Consider the following 22,421-nt stretch of genomic DNA (forward strand, 5'->3'; position numbering starts at 1 on the left):
ATCTTTCGTTTCTTGTATAAAATATCGCGTGATAGTTAGTCGACGCTCGATATCGATAAAAGAGAAAAGTGTACAATTTTTTGATTATTAGATGAAGAAAATTAATGTGCAAAATAATGTTATTTGTTAATATATATAATACGATAGTCAAAAAATCGCAAGAGTAACTTTTTTATGCCACACTGTTTAGCTTATATGAACATATAACGCGTATAAAAAATAAAATTAATTATTTCATAACTATCATTGAACTTAAATAAGAAATATCTTACGAAACTATAAGTTACTCTTCGCGAAAAGAATAAACCAAACGCAATGTAATTATTAACGCTTAGCCAACTGCGCGCGCCACAGCCAGCTATACGTTTTCACGGCGCTCGGACATGCCAACCTATACGCTGTTCACCGCGCATTTTTCCAAGTATCGAGGATTAATTTTCACTATATAAAAAACAAAGAAATCTAAAAATTATTTAAGTGGTCAATTATATTTTTCGGTGATAATTTTGTTTAACTATTTTACATATTGTTTATGCACAACATCAAATTGAAAGTATATATTAAAAGTATAAAAAAGTATAGGTAGAATCATAAAATTAAAGATGTCTAAAAATAAATAACACGATTTGAATTTGAAATTAAAAATTCATAATGCATTTTAATATTTTTTCCAATGTGATATCGTTCGAATAATTGATAGTGTATCTTTTTAATTAAGTTTAACGCCACTAAATTGGTTAACAAAAAAAAAAAAAAAAAAGAAAAAACGCGTTGCTAAAATCAAAAAGGGAGATCTGCTGCCCGTTCGGTCACGCAACGATGTTCTTCGCAGAAGGAAGATCTCCCTATTCGGTTGGCTAAGTGTTAAAATCATTCGATTTCATCGACCGATAAGAAATTACAAGGTATCAATTTTGCACAATTTTCAATAACATTCACGTTGCATTTTACAGGCCGAATTATCTAAATCAGATGAAATGTCAATGACTGAGTTACACAGACATGCAAATCCTTCGGCCGAAATGCCGGAAATCAATCAAATTCCAAAACTATCGCAGAATCCGAAAGAATCAAAAGTGGATATCGATCCGAATTACGAAAGTTGTGAAAAGAGTCAAGAGTCAAGATCGCAGGCAACCGTTTCGCGTCCACAGATCATTGTAAAATCGTTCGATATGCCGAACATCGATTGTGATGAACAGGGGGTCGAACCAATCGTGATAAAGCAGGAAGCAGATGAAACAATGTATGAAGATTATTCATACAGATGTGAAGCGATATCAACCACGGTATTGCCAAAGTGTCAGGACCTGTCCAAGAGGCACATTGTTGAAAAGTCTCATCCTGGAATCGAAAACGTGGTGGAGAAGTTAAAAAAGAACGCAGCTGCGGCTTTACAGGAGACGATAAGCCAAAAAGTGGACGACTCGAAGGATAAGAACGCAGAAAATCTTCGTTCGAGGAAACATTCAGAAACCATACCGAGAAGATTAGAAAACGGGTTTAAAAAACACATTCTGAGATCCTGCGAAAACGCTCAATTTATGGAAAACTACGAAGTGGCACGAGAACTTGTATCTTCTTCGGAAAATGCTTGTTCGGCTAAAGATTCTCAGGATGTACCTAATTACGTAACGACAGCCGAACATCCTTGTGATTCTCCTACTAATAGTAAATACCCCCTGCCCAGAAACTACTTCTTGAACAATAATAACAGCAACGACGCAAGAAGTAGTAATGATAATATGGAGTTAAACGACGATAAAGAACGTGTCGTGAAAAAGGAGAATGTCTCGCCGCTCGAGGTCCGTGAAGTGGAAATTCAATGCACAGACAAAAACGCGGTTACACCTAAAAAAGGAAAATTTGAATCGCTAGAAAAATCGTTTGCCTTGAATGAAACTCCAAAATCTAGATTAATGTTCAATTCTAAATCGAGACCTGTTGATATTAGCGGATTGGAATTGCTCTCAAACAGTATTGAGGAGTTTCAACGCTTGAGGTCAGGTAATAGAAGAGCTGAATTAGAGAGATCGGCCATCAGGGGCAGGGTAATTTTTCCTCTGGACGATATTCGCAACAACAACGAGAACAGCCCTTTGGGTGTGTTGTGCGCTCTAGCCGAGCAAAGATTTATGGAGGAAGTAGGGGATAAAACTTCCCGGAAGTCGAATCTGGAGAGTTCCGAGGAAATATCTCATGCTGGTAGATTACTGCTGAACCTGGGCAGAGCGAATGTCCCAGAAAATGGGACAAATACATTTGACAAAAGAAAGTATGTGCAAGAAAATTTGGAAAATTGCGAGAGCCTCAAGAGGTTCAAAACCGATGGCAAGTTGGAAGATGAAGAATCTAAATACGACTCGTATTCCGAAGATGGCGATTATGTTAATCGATACGATGAAAGTGAGCCACAAGAAATTGTATGTGAAATCGTTGACAATACAATGGAAAGCATAGATTATGCTGAAGAAAACGATATTTATATCGACGACGAAGAAAATAATGCATTAGAAGACGCTCCCCTTGGTACTAGTAGTCCTTGCAATAATGTAAATTACGAAAGAGAAGAGGACTTTGAAGAATATGAAAGAATGGCATACGAACAGTATCACATGAGTGAAACTTATAGCAGCAAGGGATCTGTTGATGATAATATATCGGATTCTGATGCTGAAATGGACGATGAAAAGATGTGTGCGAATGATAAAATGGAGGAAAACGATGAAGATAGCAAATATGAAGATAAAAAGCATATCTTGGGAGATCACCGAGATTGTCACGATTATAGTAATTTGCAAGCGAAACTCGACGCGAAAAAGTTTATCGCTAGAAAAGGCCACATTGATAATGACGCAGAATGGCCAAATATGGATGCTATGGAACTTGACATGAGAGTCAGGTTGGCTGACATTCAAAGACAATATAGAGAAAAGCAGAAGGAATTGTCTAAATTGATCCCGAAGAAAGATGAAAAGAAAAGTCCTGGAAGACCGCGCAAGAAGAGTCATTCTTCTAGGTAAGTCAAATTCTACACTCTATTATTAAATCATCTTAAATGTGTTTACGTAGATACAAATTTTGCTATTTCATATATTTATGTTAGAATGTATATGTTAAAGTATCTTTTATAGTATATCATGTATTAAATTGAACTTTTTAAGCTAGTAAACAAGAAATAAGAAACATAGAATTTCCATTTCTAGCTTTGGGAAAATTTGATTTGAAAAATCATTATATATGCATGCATTTAATTATATTTTTCTAGATGACAAAATTTCATCACTTCATACTTTCACAAACGAAGTCTTATATGAAACTCTTTATAAGAGATTAATGTAAAAAGATTTTGTTTCACATTATTAACTTACTTTTTCACGTAGGATCGTTCCTTTCTCGTAACGACTAAGACAATTTGTATATTTTGAAAAAAATATAGTTTATAAATATATATATGCAGAATATTTTTCTTACTGCAAGATTTCTTGAATAATTTAATTGAAAAAAACCTTGATTAAAATTTTAATAGAAAATCATTGAGTTACCGTAAAAATGTTTAATAGAACACGATTAATAACATTAATAATTTACAGTTCTGATCACGGTCTCCATACATCGCCACCGACATTAGAATCGACGTCTTCACCCCACAAATCTCCATCGCAATCGTCCGATGGCGCCTCACAGCCATTAGCTTCAGCTGTCCTATCTATGCCAAGATGTAACGTGAATTTAGTAAAACTAGGTGAACAAAGGAGCCACATTAAATTATTAGATAGCATACCAAGTATTCCCATGTCCGTGCCACCAGTTGCATCGCCAATCACCGTACTACCAACAAACAAATTGCCGCAAGAGGACAATGAGAAAAACGCAAGACCGGTAAATCGTCTATTACCTTTCAAAAAAAGAAAAACGGAGTACTGGTAAATTGTTAACTATTACAAAAGAAAACTACTAAATGAAGCAGGAGCGATTAAATTAATTAAATAAATTAAAAACAACGAACCTCTAATAACTTATATTTGTAATTATAATTCAAAATTTTAGAGGTGAGAATATGATTTTTATATATATAATACTACATATATATAATTGTAACTATTTTTATATATATAATACCATATATATACATATATATATATATATTAATTTTCTTATATATAAATGTATTATATTATTATAACATTTATATATTATAATTGTAATTATTATATGTAAATATTAATACGTACATACATAATATATATATATATATATGTATATATATAATTAATATATATAACATATATATTAATTATATTGTCATGATAATTAAGATCTTTATTGATATATTTCATTTATGTGATATGTTTTGTTAATTTTATTAATTTCAAAATTTCGAATATTTTTATGACAGTTAAATTAATTTTTATGACAATTAAATTAAAGATTAGTAGGAACGAATATCTCATAATTGAAATTTATTAGCTAAGTTCAGCACCGCTAAATTGGTTAATAAGATTGGTTAATAAAAAAACGAAAGAAGGCGGTGCTAAGCTCAAAATGGGATATCTCCCCGATTGGTTATGCTGCAATGTATTTTAAAGTGGGGAGATCTCCCTATTCGGTTGGCTAAGTATTAGATATAAGAAATTAAGGAGAGTATACCATATGTGTATGCATAAAAAATTTTTTTCTAATAAATTTTATCAGATCTCTGACAAATGTGTGCAACTTGGATATGATACATCATCTCCAGCACCTACTATCGCGAGTTCTAGTTCGGCATCGAAGAAACGGAAGGTTGGTCGACCCAGGAAATTAATGTGCTCATCCGGAGGTGTCAGACACCTTACGGAAACGATAGTTGCTAAGAAACCTAAGAGCAAAAGTTCTTTGGTGGGCTACCTTTTGTCGAAGAATAGGCATCTTCAAACAAAAGTGAGTCGTGCTTCTAGCGTTGCTTATTAGATTCTTGAGATATATGAGATACGCTATATTCATAAAATATATGCAATACTGTATAGACAAAGGTTTATGAATTTTAATTTTATTATATTTATTATACATAATATTCTATTTTATTTTATAATACTGCAATTATAAAATAATTTCATTACAAACTATAATTTTAGAATAATATAATACATAATTATTAGGTTATCGGAGAAGTTCTTTTCGTTTTTTAAATAGGAGACAAATACAAAATATATTCCCTACATTTCTCTAATAATATATTCTACCACATTTTTCCATCTCTGCGAGAGTCTCATAATGCCATTTTTCCAAAATTCTTTTGGCTTACTTTTAAAACATTCTTCGAGGCCATTTTTCACTTCGTTTACTGATTTGAATTTTCTATTGCGGAGAAAATTCTTGAGGAAGGGGAACAAATAATAGCCCGATGGTACGAGATCTGGGGAGTATGGAGGATTGGTAAAATATCTCAATCAAACTAGAAATTTCGTTCAGGCTGTTAGAGAAACGTATTGCCTCACGTTATCATGGTGGAACACGGCGCCAGGTCTGTTCACCACTTCAGCTGCTGATCGTTTGCTCTTTCGGAAGTAATTCGTAGCAGAGGATACCCTTCCAGTCCTGGCAAATTAAAAGCAGCATCTTCTTCGGGTGAAATCCAGATGTTGCCACCGTTGGAGAACGCTTATGTCGATCGCTTGCGCGCGGTGTTGTCATAGAGAATCCAACTTTCATCTCCAGTAATTAATTTCTTTAAAAATGGCTCTCTTTTGTTGCGTTGAATTAACAAATCACATGTCGAGATTCGATTCACAAGATTGCTCTCCGTCAGTTCATGGGCACCTACACTTTGTAACGATTAACGTACCCAAGTTGTGTTAAATGCTCATGAATCGTTGCTCGCGGAATGCTTAAAGCATCTGCTATCTCATGAATACTAGACCTTGGGTTTTCATCAAGATAGGCCTTGATAAATCAGTATGGTGCATGGACGTCCGCTCCGATCTCCATCTGTCATATTAAAATCTCTAAACCTCCTAAATTCCGGACTATTTGAACAGTTATAGACCGATCACCATAAACGTCACAAATCTCTTTTGCAGTGTTTTTAGGTGTACTGTCTTTTTTAACACGTTGTCTGCTGCGTCACCCGTATTCGAGTATCTCTCCATTTGAATACGACAATCATATTCGTTGGATACCATCTGGCCTTTACTTAGTTTGCAATGAAGAATATCTTTTGGGAGGAATTTTTTGTTATTCCTAAGTGTTCCAACTACATGGGCCTTGCGGTTTAGGCATGATATCGCTAATTCATAACTGGTGTAAAAATTATCAGCGTATAATGTTCGTCTTTGGTAGAAAAGTTTTCCTGCAAACTGTAGACATACATTGTGTACGATGGGAGTAGCTAGCAGAGAACGCTTGGATACTTTGGTACGCGTGGCCTGAAGGAGATTTCATTGAAAGCATGTATGGCAGTGAACGTATCGATGCAGTGAAACATGACGTGATGAAAATGCACCTTTTGGTCTTCCATCATTCACCACGCAAAAAAACACTCAATACACTTTCTACTAACATCGACAACTGTCCCCTTGCCTTAGCAGAGGATAACTAGTAACCATACAACTGACGGTAAAGTTTGTTTAGTTGTTGAAAAGAACTTTCCGTAGGACCTAATATTATATTTTCTAATATAATTATTTTGTTATCAAGCATGAGGCATAATTTCACTTTATATGTATAAACAGTACCTGGGAAAAAGTGGATACACTCCATTACCGTTCAAGACTGGGTTATCTTCCATGAAATCCTCTTCCAAGAGTCACAAATCGACAAAATCGAAGCCGAAACCAGCGAAACAAACTCCCTTACACAATAAGAATGTGATCAGCTCGATTATCGCGGAAAAGGCAAAATTAAGTCAAGAAGTTAAATTGGATAAGCAAAGTAAGATAAAGCCGAAATTGAAAGCTGAAGCGAAGGTGAAGACGTGGGAGGATGACGAAACCAGCAGTGTCACGGAAAATATATTGCCAGAATCCATCGCGGAGGAACCAGTGAAGGTAACTTAAAGAGAAAGATTCAATTATCAAACTATTCAACATTAGACATTAATTTAAAAAAAAAAATTGAGATAAAGTTATACAGAATTTATATGTAAAATTTTTTTAGAGAAAATAGTATAATTAGAAGACTATATATCTTCCACCATTCACCGCTTCTTCAAAGAATACAAATTCCACCATAATCAAACGCCATTCCTATCCATATTTCATCCACCGTAATCTATTCTCTGATTCGTTAGGAAATCCCAATGGACACGGCCGAACCTGCCGAAAACGAACCCGAGAAAAGCAAACACGAGAAGTCGAAGAAGAAAAAACGGAAGTCCAGTTCGTCATCGCCATCGCGACATAAGTTGAGCGATCGAGACAAGAGAGAATCAAAACGTCGAAAGTCGCTCGAGTGCAAAGAGTGCAAGGAATGCGCAAAGGCTGCTCGAGCGGAGAAGACGGAGAATGTGAACAAATGCAAATTAACGTCTGCGCACTTGGCTATAGACCAGTTGAGGGTCTTAACTGCGATGGGTGGTCTATTTTACGCTGGAAGACTGAGCGCGGTTCAGGCGCCTGACGTTTATGCGATCACGCTGGACGGCGAACGGGGCAACAGGCCTCACATCCATTCCAGAGAAGAGATTCTACGAGACGCGGTAAATTAACGTTGATTTATTTTACTCTATCTTTCGTCCGTATAGAGGGCTCATGTTCCTGTTTTCCGTTACTGTTTACAGATCGTCGAGGTCTGTCCCACTTCCACGAAAGAGCTACCGCCTGGCACGAGATTATGCGCCTACTGGAGCCAGCAATATCGTTGCTTGTATCCGGGTACCTCGGTCGAACCATCGGAACCTGACCCTGAGCTCGATGAGAAGTTTGTTAGCGTGGAGTTCGATGACGGGGATAGTGGCAGGATAGCTTTGGATGATATTAGACTGTTGCAGCCTGACTATCCTGTTGTTGGTAAGTTTGCATGTTTTCTAATGTATTAGGTTGTCCAAAAAGTTTCTTTCGTTTTATGAGAAAATAATAGACGCGCAACGTTTTTTGTTTTATATTATTTTGTCGAATTACGTACGATCCATTTTGTTCTGTTAAGATAAACACCGCGAAATGTGTGTCAGACTTGGTTTCACGTTTGTGTGAAGATGCACTGTTGTAAAAAACACGTTTGCGAAAGAAAGACACTTTCCGGACAACCTGATAACTACTGAATTCACTATCGACATTTTTATAGCATTGGGTGGGATATTCTAAAGAGTACTGGTTTTTAAGATACATTCTTCTTTGGGAATTTTTAATTATTGGAAATTATTATGTATTGGAATGGTTTAAGGATTTTTTTTTTTTAACTTTTTGGAATTTTCTTGAATTATTAGTGTTGACTTTTATGTACGAGTACTACGAAATCTACCATCGATAAAATTGTATTTCTAAATAGTATAAAATTAAACTCAATTTATTCAAACGATACTTTCATTTAGTACCAGGTTAACTGAATTTCTATCGATTAAATCCATTTATTTGCACAAGCAATATCTAGTTGGGAGAATCGGTGAAAGCTTCTATTACTTGAACTTCAGTTATATATATACGTGTATAAAGTATTTGTTCTCAGATAGTTTTCACGAAATTGAATGAAATTTCACTATATGTATTTAGAGTATTTAACAATTCCTGTATCATGTGAACATACTCATGTATATCGAATTTTTTACCAAATTATAGAATATGATCCCAATCCCCTGTTGTCGTTGGGAAAACGTCGACGACAAACGTCAATGTCGACGGAGGATAAACGCTCTTCCAGTAACAGTCAACCTTCTACTTCCACGAATGCGAATAACGCGTTGCCTCCTGTTTTATCTACAACGAGTTGTTACGTTTCTCCGTCTGACGCACAGTCCCTGGATCGACAGAAGGTGGACGACGTAGATACAAAAGTCTTGGAAGAATATCGCGAAAGGAAACGAATGAAGAAAAGGAGAAGGGACAAATTGAAGAGATTGCAGGAGGCTCAGGAAGGGAAGAAGAAGCACAGAAGGCACAGATGTTGCGAAGAACACAGAAAGCACAGGCATAGAAAACACCGCAAACACAAGCACAGACATAGTCATCACAGCAGTCACAGCGATGGAAGTCATATTAGGTTTGTTCTTTTTCGCGTTAAATTATGGTACATTAGATTAATTTTTTAATTTTTTTATATATAAGAAGGTTTGTTTCGAATCGCCGTTTGAAACTACTAAAAATCTATATTCGATAACAATTTCAGATCTATAATTCTTGTCAATGACAGTAGGATATATGTAAATATAAGTAAATACGATATAAACTATAAATTAATTGAAAAGATTTTATTGCAGTATGCTTTTGATATTTTTTAAATTATTAAATATAGTTATACAACAAGACTTCTTCATTCTAAAAATACTATTATTAAGGAAATTTATTGTATCATTATTAATATAAATGAAAAACATAAGACATTAACTCATTAAGGGCAAACGTAGAGTTAAAGAGTGTTTCAGTTATAACTTTTTTTTTATTAAATTCTATATTTTACAATTGTTAATACAGCAGAAAATTGTAATGACTTAATTATCAAGTCACGCTTAATCTATCCAAAATATACCAAAGCACACGCTATACTATCTTTCTAGCATCCGTACAGCAACTCGATGGTCCGGTTTTTCACTAAAGTTATTAAATCATACTTTCAACAATTATCTAGCTCTTAATGGGTTAATTAATCCTTTCGCTGCGAACAGCGCCTATAGACGTTCAACCAGAGTCACTCTGTTCGAGCGAACAGCGCCTAGGCGCTCAGTCACAGTATCTTTTTCCGAGCATCGTGCCATTCGCGCGACCTATCTCCCATTGTCACGCTGGCTGCTCAAAGAGCAATTCGTCTCTGAGCGCATCGCAGCGGAAGGGTTAAAAATTTAATCAAACTGGAAGATGTTCCTTTCATACTTCTTTATTACTCTCGTTTCGCGCAATGAAATTTATAAATGAATAGAAAAATACCGATAGATTTGTAATAAAATAAATAAGTAAATAAATGAAATAAAACTAAAGCAATATATCTGTACACTACTTTTTCGATTTTAATTCGAATGTTTTTAAATGCCTCTTAGCAGTGGGGAAAGTTGTTGCGGGCAGAAGAGCGAAGAAGAACTGCCCAAGGAAACGGTAGCTACAGTGGAATGCGAAAACAAAGTCGAGGAAGAGCCAGTAATGCAAGAAGAGGTAGCTCCGGAACCGATCAAAGAACCCGTTCGCGAGGAGAAACCCGAGAAACCCGAAAAACCCGAGAAACCCGAGAAACCGAAGAAAACGGACAAAAAATCGAAAGTGCGTGAACGACAAGAATCGGTGGAAAGTCGAAGCAAAATGGCAGCTTTCTTGCCAGCGAGACAATTGTGGGGCTGGGCTGGAAAAGGTTACAGACGACCCGGTGCCAAGGGAAGAGCCAAGAAACAATTCTTCCGAGCTATTCAACGAGGTAGCGAGACGATCCAGATCGGTGACAGTGCGGTCTTTCTGTCGACTGGCAGACCCGATAGACCCTACATTGGACGCATCGAATCCATGTGGGAAACTTCAAGTTCCAATATGATCGTGAAGGTGAAGTGGTTCTATCATCCTGAGGAGACCGTGGGTTGTCCGAAGAATTTGAAGTACCCGGTAAGAATGGGATGTTTTAAATAATCACACTAGCTAGAAAAATTATTAGTACGGACTCCTATTCTTTAATGAGGAGTCCTTCTATCAGATTTTACATATCATTCGTATAGTATCAAATTTTGAATAGTCGTATGAAATTATTACTCAACGATACGAAATATCGTTACTCGTGTACTTGAAGTTAATTGATTAGTATGTAATGACTATGATGAGTACAACGTGCAAATATCTTCTGCAGCCATTGTACTTTGAAACAATAGAGATTTGTTATCACTCTTACATCTCTTTAATTATTACGTTTCCGTAAGTTTTGGTCTGGTTAGAACAATTAGAAGAAAGCAGATATCGAAGGAAATATTGTTATTTATAATAAAATTATTTCTGATGAAAAAAAATATGTCAATTCGATAGACAGTTTCGGCAGAAGTAATTCCAAATTTATGGTTGATAACAGATAATTAAATTGCACAGTTCGATAGACGTGAACACGTTGGAGAAAGAATATTTTAAGAACAGACACATTCTCAAAAAGTATTTTACATGGACAAAAGATTTTTAACATACATACATTCACTGCATGTTTTACCATACATGTACCCTAACGTTCTCCATATTTCATTCTCATATTATCTCAAAACAGTAAGAAAGAAAAATACATTTCCATAGAGTCACTCAAACAAATAATTCAATTTCAAATAAAAAGCAAAAGAACAAATAATCGAATAAAGATAAAAATAGCGGAAAAAAGACTAACAGTGCAAGTGAAAATATCATTCCACGTAATTCACATCCACACACAAATCGTCAACAGTAAAACTACCAGTCTTTGTCTTTCACTACGCCACAATCATTACAGAATACGAGTATCGTTATAGAAATTTTCTACACTGCAAGACACGAGCTTCGAGCGTTCTACGCTTAACTTTTCCTCTTGTATTAATGGAATCTGTTCAAACGAATGTCCTTAGGGTGCCCTATTCGAGTCCCCTCACATGGACGAGAACGATGTTCAAACGATCTCTCACAAATGCGAGGTGCTGCCGCTTCCGGAATACACAGAGAAGCTGGGAAAAGAGCCGCACAGATATTTGACCATATACGATAACAACGACATTTACTATTTGGCTGGATATTACGACCCCACGACGTACCTGTTGACCATGCAGCCAGGGGTTGTTTGAGAACAGCTTAAGCTGACGATTAGGTTAACTGGTGTTACTTAATTGTTGTCAGCCAATAAAATATTATGCGAAATTATATGAAACGCCATGGCCGTTAACGCCGTAATCGAAGCTGTTACGTCTGCCAGTTTTCAAAGATTTGGAAACGAGGTGCGAGGATTAGGATTCACGTACGATTCACGTACATAGACGAACGAATCAAACATTCGTCGATCCAGAGACATTAGAGTTTTACACTGTGAAAGACGAGCACGTACAATTTTGAATCTTAGCTCGATAATGCGATCGATGACACAAGCTTTCAGAGAGGCATTCAGAATCACCACAAGGCACAAGCATTATTTATTGTCACAATGGACAAGAGATCGTTCCCATTTATATATCGATCATATCTTGTCTTTTTTTACGATTATTATGTATTGCATATATTGTTACGATCGGTTTCCTTTTGATCGAGCATAGAATCCATTCGAATCTATTTTCTCATTTATATACATTGTTTATGCGAGATAATCATTGTTGATTTGATAGTTTTTCATTAATATTCTTGCGTCTTTCGCGTCGCTCACAGATTCGACAGGGTTGTGTTTCATTTTTGGTGCTGAACGATGAATGGAGTATATATTTTCGTGAATCGCGGGATATTGTTGTGACGGTATGATTCGCATTTAAGCGAAACGCGACTGTTGTATATTTTTTCGATGGAATACGAGGCGAAACGTGCAATGACAAAGTTGTATCGCTGTTCTTCACAGGGATACCTGATTATTTGTGCGTTAGCATGATAGATATATACGATGCACGTGGGTGGTGCAATTTTTTCCAAGATTTCTTAGGATCCAAGAGCTTGTAAATAAGAACCGAGAGAGTTTAATATTTACCGCAAAGAATTTTCGAACCGGGATAGAGGAGGAGGCTTGTGCCTTGTGTATAACAAAGTTAAATGAAACAAAATGAATAGCTTAATTTTTTTGATGCCTACGGGTTGCGTTTGTCGCTACTTGGATCACATTGGATTTCACACCAATCACAATCACAACCATACATTGATGAATAATTACAAAGAACGCATATACATAGAAATATATATATATATATATATAAATATATATATATATACTATATGTGTATAGGACAGATGCAATAAATTTATGAGTGGCATTAACGAGAAAACGCGAAATCAACTAAGGAGATATTTATAAAAATCTGTTTTATCGACTGTAAATAGAAAATACATAGGATATATACATATATGTATACTGTACATAAACGTTAAGTGCGTATATATCTGTAAGTGTAAAATCAGATGATTAACCGTTAGACTAGTGTTATATATCATTGTCTAACCGCAAAAATACAATACATTGTATTGTATATACAATCACACACTGTGATTGTACTGGTATTGGAAAACAAAAAATCGGAAGATTTTGTGCGAATCTTGTAGCCCGATCACGAAAAATAACAAAATTTCAAGTTGCGAGACGAAGTGGGGTGTTCTGCCAGTTCGATTCTCGAGCTTTGAGACTTTCATTGCTGTTTTATTTAATACTCTAGCGATCGGCGTTTACAAGACGCGATGTACTTAGATTAAGAATCACCTTCGCACGTTAATTTCTTCATCTTTCGAGTGTCGCTCACTTACTTCAGCGTTGTTCGTAAATAGAAACTTAGGTTTTATAGTGATCCTTTTTATGATTCCATTGATATAGATAGAAAAATCCGTATGCACTTGTGACGAACAATACAGGCAGTATTCTATATTCAGAATGAACCTTCTATTCGAAATTCTTGGCAAACATTTCTTGATGAAAGTAAAACTTTTATTATAAAAGATAAAGTTCGATGTAGAGTTTAAGTAAGATGTTAGCAAGTTAGCACGATCGACGATTCTTCCTAATTATCTATCTATTACTGAAATATTCTTGTGTCGATCGGAACTGCTCGCTTACAACAAACAAAAAGATTTAACGTATGAAGAAAAATATTGATATAAAATTGAAATGAGAAATTACGTATGTTAACGACAGTCGTTTCGTATTTTTCTCTAAATTCAAGAAAATTTTTGCTCATAGACAGACATGTTGTATCGAATATAAATCAATGGACGTAGAAGGGTTCCGGTATTGATTTTTCATTCAAATTGAAAATTTTGACAGAATGATTATTTCTCAGAGTAATGCTAATCATTTAAACATGTTCTTAAAATAAAAAATTTGTAACAATTTGTATTCTCCGTTTGAAGCGAAAATTTGATAAATTAGTTTCAGCAAAGGGATCAATTACTACTTAATGGAACAAGAATTTTCATTAAATCTTTGTTGCTTATTACCACATAGATACTCAACTGTCTGACGTTCTCTATCTACGATAGTAGAGACGAAAAGAAAAAAAAAAGCTTTTATAAGCTTCGAAATACAGGTTTCACGGCACTGATACGTATGATAAGATGGAGAGATTGACGCGAGCGGACGTTCCACACTTTGTATATTTGTCTTTTTTTATTTTCTCTATACAAGATAAGAGATTCGATGGATCGCGGCGCTCGGAACGATCGAAGCGTCTGAAGCATCGAATCCACGGCGAACCGTTGTCGCTGGTGATACGATATAAGGTGCTACATACAACGTTTTTGTTTGTTGCGAGCGCGTATTAAACAATAAGTTGACACTCGCGAATAATTTTTTCATACTGTATACGCGTTCATTTTGCGAGCATTACGCTATTATCCTAGAATTAAGATGTTTTTTTTTTTTTTGATTTTTTAATCGTTCTTTGTATCTCTCCGCGGTATTCGTTTCGTCGACAGAAAGAAAGGGAGAGCTGACCACTTTCGCCCACGATTCTCGATCACTTTAACGATCAAATAACGATCGTTTCTCTTCTAATCCGCGACAGATCTTCGTAGAGGAACATTAATAACAGATCCATCAGAGACACACGTACGCATAGCTCGGATGGTGATGGTACCAATGACGCTCTTCGTCGATCAGCAACGGATCGAGTAATCGCCGATTTTTCGCCGATTCTCGATACCTTGGCTACTTATTACGGGGTTAAATGTGTGGTTTCCCGGTTCAGTCCTCTGGTTTCCCTTTTAAAAGAGGATAACCACCCGCAGGGCGAGAAAAACACGATCCTAGTACAAACTGCAGATACAATAATTATCATGCATTTTTTCTGCTGACGTCCATATTCATATGGGCGAGATATAACGGGAGAGTAAAGCGAACCAGAGTACTTACGTCGTGGCGCGTATGATTGTTCGCGTGTAAATAGATCACGTAAGCCGTACAAGGATCGGCGAGTCGCCTGTCTTGGACACAAGCTGATCGATCTCCATAGATTTCTATCCCTAGTGTACATTCATTGTTATCGTCGTGCGTGCACGCTAGCACGCACAGACGTCGTGGTCGAATCTTAAAGGTCACGACGATCGACCTATCCTCAGATAGGTCTCACGCAGCGCGTGCAATCTGTATATTGCATAGTATTTTTCCATTAAGGTAGAAAACGACGAGGAAAAGGCAAAAGAAAAAAAAAAATAAAAAAAAGAAAAGATACCGTCGATGAATCGTTATCCTACGAGCGATCTTTGATATTATTCGTTGACTCGATGGTTTTCCATTTTGATGGTCCACATTGTTCTCTCGATGAAAGATATTCAAATGCGTTAGACGGAATGACATGGGCGAGAATGTACATAAGTGATGAAAGTGGAAGCAGCGGCAGAGAAAAGAAAAGAGATTTTAGTCGAATCATTCTGATAAACGTTCAGAGAATAAAAGTGGAATACAAAGAGAAAACCACGCAGTCGATGAAACCGATTGCGCGAAGGAGCGAACGGTTCTTCGTTCAGAGATGTCGTTTCTTCGACGACGATTTTTCCGATGCTTCGATTCTATGAGGAGTAGCCTACCGGTAGACAACGTAGACGAGGCACGTTCGCTTGTAGATTTGTAAATAACGTAGACTTTAGGTAGATCGAGGGAAATGTCGGTGTCCTCGGTCGTTTTTTTATACGTCCCCCCCAAAAGAATCAATTTCTTGGTCGTTGCATTCGATCCATTTTGCTCCTCTACATCATCCAATGTATCTTCTTATGATAATTGGAGAATGGGAACAGATCATCGAAACGATGCTGCGTTTCGCGTGAAAAAAAAAAAAAACGAGGAAACAAAATGAAAATGTACGATAATGACGAAAGTTAATGAAAAAAAAGAAATTTAATAAATGACCACTGTATATACACACGATGAATAAAGAGACGCCGACATTTCGCGACGACACTCCTCTTTCTTTGAATTCACATGGAATTGAGGCGCTTCTCGTTGAAGGCTACGGTCGTTTCTTGGTGGAATAAATCGAACGAACCACCGTATATCGACAAATCGACTTATATCGCGTAAAGATGAACCGCGATGTGACGTTTCCTTCTCGAGGAAACGAGGCTTGCTTCGCTCCGACAGATACGACGTTATTTTCCTTGTCATTTTTCGGCGAGACGATTCAGAACGAGCGAGAGAATCCGTACGATTTAAGCGTATACCGTTCCAGCTAGTCTAGCCGTTACGATAAGGATAGTTTGTAAGCGTCTGGTCAAGATAACGGATGAACGAGAAGTTCACGTCTCCGTTTATAAAAGAACCGAAACAAGAAATTTCTATTGAGTTGGCAATTAAGTGATTGCGGATTTTGCCATTAAGTGGCAATTTGTTATTGCCACTTAATGACGAAATCCGCTGTCACTTAGTTACTCACCCAATATTTTTATTTTATATAGAATTTTTATTATCTTTCCATATAGAATCTTTCTTATTTTCTAGGCTTGTAATAAATTTGAAATTTGCTTGTACAACAGTTTCCTTTGGATTTCATAGAGAGGTTGACTAGTTAAAAAGGGGACGTGAACGTTATCGTGTATCCGGTACCACGAAGAAGGATCCCTCTTTCGTCACGTTGCGTACTCGATTGCCATTTGTATCGTTCGCGCGAGATACGGAGAGAAAAAGAAAATCGTAATTATAGTCACGAAGCGTCAAGAAAAGGACAACGTATAAGCGATCTAGCTAAGGTTAGGAGATTATGCGAGCCTGTATATTTTACGATATGTATAGCCGATGCGTGGATGATTAAGGCAAGTGAGCAAGAACAAGAACGAGAGAAATAGAATGAACGAGAGAGAAAGAGACGGAGAGAGTGAAGTTAAAACAGAAGAAGATAATATTTTATCGTAGAGAATTATCGAAATTATTATATTTTAATAACGGAGCTGCGATTTAAAAGAAGTAAAAAAAAAAAAACAAAATGTGTAGTGCGAAAGATGCGAGACGCGAGAGAGCGAGTAATCGTGCAACAACAAAAAAAAAAGATATAAAAGACGCGAATAAAAAAAGGAAAAAAATGAAATACGAATGAGAAGAATTGTACGCACGAGTGAAGGTGACGTAAGAATGAAAGAGAGAGAAAAAAGGAGAGAAAGAGAGAGATAGAGAGGGAGGGAGAGAGAGAGAGAGAGAGAGAGAGAGAGAGAGAGAAATTTAAAAATATAATGGAGCGACTGTTTTTTCGAACCCAAAAGTCTGAGAAAAAGAATTCAGGATTAAAAACAAAACAAAAAAGAAAAAAAAAGAAAAATGAAACAAAAGAGAGATACAGTTGAACTTCATTTATATTTTCCTACGCGAAACTTTTTGTATGGCGAATGACGCGTGTGTGCGTGTGCGTGTATGGAAAATCTCGGTTGACGTTTGTTTGTAATAAAAACGAAAAAAGAAACAAGCGACAAAAAAACCATGCACGAAATTCAAAGACCTTGGTCAAACGTGTTATATGTAGGAAAATATGGGAAGGGCAGAAGAAATGGAAAACGTTTGATGTACTGCGTTAAACGTGTATATAAGTATTTTGTATTTCTCCGTGTTTTGGTTTTTGCAGTATTGTCAGGTCGACTGCTTTTTCCCGTGATCGAACGACACATTGCATAGATTTTCCTTTTCTTTTTCTACTCGATATATACGATTCTCGTATTTACATTGCGGAAAGTTCCAATAAATGCAGTCTTTACTGGACATGATAACGAGATTTCGTTCAGATTTCTTTATATTGTTGGCGACATTTTTCTTCTGAGCCTAGCCGCTCAGATGGTCATGCGTGCCTCGATTGCGTTTGGGATAAGGATTTCCTTGGCTTTCCTGTACGATTATTGAGAAACAAGTTTCTGTGGAACGGATAATAGGTTAATATTAGTACTTAACGTAAGATTAGATCAGTTCTATGAGTAGATTTTTCTCAAATTAATCTTCCATTTAGTAGAGGGTATGTAACTAAATTTATAAATGCAATCTTAAGAATGAAATTTAGAATGTAAGACTGAAGACAACAATGACTTACGAACGTAAATTGAATAAATTCCAATAAAACTTTAATTAAAAATTCTAATTTGACGGAAATATCGAAGAATATAACCCGATCTAACAATTCAATAATTATTCAATACTCAACATTCTTCAACATTTTTTTCTTTCTTGTAGGATTTAGTTTTCAAATTTTCAAGTTTAACAGCAAGACGTTATATTGTATCAATGTATGTAGTAGGATATTCATTTTCATTTAACAGATAATATTATTTTTGAAATTACATTCAGTTGTAATTTTGGTAAGATTGATAGAAAGATAAAAGTAAAATATATTTCATACGTCAGTGGAAAGTAAACTTCAGGACGCAATTATTGATAACATAATTGTTTAAAATATGTAGAAAAGTCTATTCATTGGACGAACGTCATTAATCATTCCCAACTTGGAATAAAACAATCTGTGTCATTTTCTTGATATGAGCTTATAGTTAATGATATATTTAAGACGAATCATAAATTATAATAGTAATCTATATTTTCCTAAAGTTATGAGAAGAAACAATTTATTTAGTGATGTATGTACATGTTATACGTAATTCCATCACTATATATTTTATATCACAGTAGTCGTATTTTCTTAGTAAGTATACAAAACTGAAAAATTCACTATTGTTCAGATTCTAAAACAGTATAGCGACAAACACATTAATGGTCAAGCTATATCGAGTACGTTAAAATTGTTGCAAAATATTGTTCTTCGCTATTAAAATCCTTAATATTCTTATTTAACTTATAATTTTAATCCAAATATGTCATTATTCTTTTGCAATATTTTTCTATTATTTAACTAGTGTCGTTTTTTCCCATTATTTGACATTTAAATTGAATATTTTCTTTGAATTTTTGTATTTTTGACAGCTACTAGTCGTAACTTAGTCTTTAAGTAACTAGTTTTCTAGAAATGGCCATTCGTTTCAAAGATTATTGGTAGACTTTGAATGTTTACACATTTACGAAAAGTTTAAAGACATAAAAATATACAGAAAGCTTATAGAATATATAAACTATTCAAAGTGTTTACTGAAATGAAACAAATCTTTGCTTAGGTTCCATTGCATTAGTTGTATTCATGAAAATACGAATTTGCATAAACATCCAGTGTTACATAATGTTAGTCATCGTCTAGCGTTGTAAAAGCGTTACAAAATATGAAACCTACTTTCAGCTATCTCATTGAAAGGCTAATAGACATGATATCTGAATTAAACCTCTTATTTCTCGTCTCATTCTTCGATTGCATTAAATATATAACGTCAGCTTCATAAAAAGATGAATATAATCAACGTTTGATCGCAGTAAAACGTCAAGTATCTGACACAGGTTCGCAAAAACCAAGTCCCTTACGTGCCAATCACTGTCACAGAGGCTTCAAGTCGAAATTTGTTTGATCCATCGTACGGAACGCTTAGGACCTCGGACTTCTTTCGCTTTATCGATCCTTTTCTTTGGAATCGAGCGAAGTCTGTGAACCTATTTCCTATCGCTTAAAAAATAAAAAGGAAAGAAAGAAAAAGAAGAAGGGAGAACCTGGCAAATCTGTGATAGAATTCGTCGTCGATAACGACGCTTCCATTCGAAGCAAAATTATTGATCTACAACGGAGTACCTCTGTATGAACATTTATCGATCACACGTGGTTGTACACACGAGTCATCGTAGAAAATTATCATTGATTTTGAATTCGATCCTGTTCAAATGAACGTCGTAAGGATGGATGAACCTCGCCTATTTTGTCAAATTTTCTGTTTTCATTAATACTTAGATGAATGATTGATATCGTGATCGTTTGAATAACAGCATGTATGACAGGGATTTTTTGAAAATTGCGAGCGAATACTTTTGTATTTTGCGGGGAGAAGTATTGTGTATATACTGATAGACTAAGTTTTTTGAATTACATTTAATTATTTTCTAAGAGACAATTAAGTAGTTTGATGTTGAAGACGTAGATGAAAAATTAATGGGTAATGAAATAAACGAATTATTACTTTATCTTGAGTATGACAGTGTTTATGGATTGAATATTTCGAAGATGCAGAAGAAAGACATCGTTCTTCATTTCGGAATATGTATACGTTCTATTGAATACGATACAGGGACTCGATCAAATGGATACTGTAATATTATGAATTTACGAATAATTACGAGGTCTAATTTTATTAGATGCACTAGGCATAAGATAATCAATTTTAAAATACACGTTATACACTTTCGAGTACGTGAATAGATTTTTAAAGAACTATTAAACTTCGTTATAAGGTATTATCATACTCTTAGTTTATATTCCTAAAAATGCTTTACGCTTTGTTTAAGAAACTTTCTTAACATCTTTATTTTCTCTCTTGAATAAATACTAGAAACATTAATATTAGCAATACTTTTAATAATAATGTATTTATGTATGTATATAATGCAAGAATTAGCAAACATACATACAATATGATCTAATATAAATAAAATTCAATTTTCATACATATATTCCCATTTGTCCTATTTCCATAAAATGAATAAAAATATCAAATAAAAATTGATAAATGTTCATACAGAAATGTAGAATATCTTCATTTATATATAACCTGGACCAATGCATATTTATTCAATAATGATCAAACCTCTCTTATAGATTTTTAAACGTTTGTCACATTAATCTGACACATTTTCAATATCTTTGATTTCTCTATTGGAGCTTGTGTTCAACAAAAGATTTTTGACGCGTTCAATGGAAAGATTTCTTCTTCTGTGCCTTCGAAAAAATTCGATTTTATTTGTAAAAATGAAATATTTCACAATGAGTAATGCCGTACTGCTGATATAGGAATTATATCAATTTAACTACAAAAGAAGAAAAATAAAAGATAAATGACATCGTGCAGAGCACAAGAATACGAGTTGCCATTTTGGCAAATTATTTTCTTCGGTTCGATTTAGTTGGAGACAATTTCGAGTAAATGAAACCCGTCATTTACGAGTACATTATAGGTAATATCTAAATTCACCACAAATTCGTAAAGTGTTTACTAGTTCATACATTGCAATTTTCACTGCTAATTTAAGAGTAAGTTGTATAATTACAGACTTAACGTAAGATATTGAAAATAAATGACGTAAACTGAATTATAATTATTCCATTGATATAATCGAAAGAAACGCGTATTCTCTTTCAGCTTTGTGCCTGTCGTAACATTCGTTGGAATTTAAAATACATAACACTTAATATAAGTTTGAAACCTAGTTGGAAAGTTATTAAACTCTGAAACACGGTTCTAAGCTATTAATAATATGAAGATATAGGTATACGATATTTCAAACGTCGTACGCTTTCAAAGCAATTAATTCAATTCATCATATAGGAATATTGATAATTGAGAAGGGTATTTTATATCAATTGAGTTCAAAGTAGGTTCGAAATCCAAGACAACTTTTCAGAAAAAATAATACTACGTTTAAACCAGATAAATTTTATATATTATATATAATTTTATATCATAAAGAACCGTTCGGCCGATTTCTTGAAACTTGACTTGAAAATATTGGTAATAATCGCTCGAAAAACGAATTTGATAAGTCAACTAAATATCTGTCTCAATGTACCTCTCGAAATTATTTCCAACGATCTCCAGAATTCCCATCATAAAATAGGCGGGCGTTCATCGAATTGGTAGAACTTCCGCGAAGAAAATTCGATTCGAAAATGGCGAGGTAATACGCGAGGTAAAATCAAATTGATCGATAAGAAACCAACCGTGGATGTTCGATGATCGCGTTTGAATAGTATTAATATCGGTTTAGAATATCTATAGGATGTTCTGCTGTTTGCCTCGATTGTAACGCGGTTGAGCGGGAAAGGAGAAGGAGTTATTGTTGCGTATACACGGGAAACAGTATATTTGTGAGAAGGAACGAGAGAATGAGATCGAAGAAAAGGTGTAAACGTGTGCATGTACGAGTGATCAAGCAGGGAATGAGGAGAAAAACGAAGCCAGCTATCGATTTTCATTTATATCGTGCAATAAAGCTTTCTAAGAACTCGAACAAAAAAGTAATCAGAATGAAAGTTTTTGCTTTTCCATATAAATGTATCATTTTTTATTTCATCTTTGATGCAA

General features: G+C 35.1%; 1 protein-coding gene across 9 annotated transcripts in view; it reads left to right on the top strand.

The window, feature by feature from the left end:
* Nucleotides 1-17,656, top strand: part of LOC122569776 — a 348,929-nt gene extending 331,273 nt beyond the window's left edge. For 8 of the 9 annotated variants that reach the window (XM_043731353.1, XM_043731354.1, XM_043731357.1 and 5 more), the window contains 9 exons: nucleotides 954-3,019; nucleotides 3,594-3,882; nucleotides 4,696-4,923; nucleotides 6,714-7,028; nucleotides 7,271-7,678; nucleotides 7,760-7,988; nucleotides 8,754-9,174; nucleotides 10,166-10,715; nucleotides 11,684-17,656. In XM_043731353.1, the coding sequence (XP_043587288.1) occupies nucleotides 954-3,019; nucleotides 3,594-3,882; nucleotides 4,696-4,923; nucleotides 6,714-7,028; nucleotides 7,271-7,678; nucleotides 7,760-7,988; nucleotides 8,754-9,174; nucleotides 10,166-10,715; nucleotides 11,684-11,896 (4,719 nt within the window). In that variant the 3' untranslated portion in view covers nucleotides 11,897-17,656. The remainder of the gene's footprint in view (nucleotides 1-953; nucleotides 3,020-3,593; nucleotides 3,883-4,695; nucleotides 4,924-6,713; nucleotides 7,029-7,270; nucleotides 7,679-7,759; nucleotides 7,989-8,753; nucleotides 9,175-10,165; nucleotides 10,716-11,683) is intronic. The other variant, XM_043731355.1, reaches the window with a different exon arrangement.
* The last annotated feature ends 4,765 nt before the right edge of the window (nucleotides 17,657-22,421 follow it).

This window comes from Bombus pyrosoma, linkage group LG7, assembly GCF_014825855.1.
Source record: "Bombus pyrosoma isolate SC7728 linkage group LG7, ASM1482585v1, whole genome shotgun sequence".
Classification (NCBI taxonomy): Eukaryota; Metazoa; Arthropoda; class Insecta; order Hymenoptera; family Apidae; genus Bombus; species Bombus pyrosoma.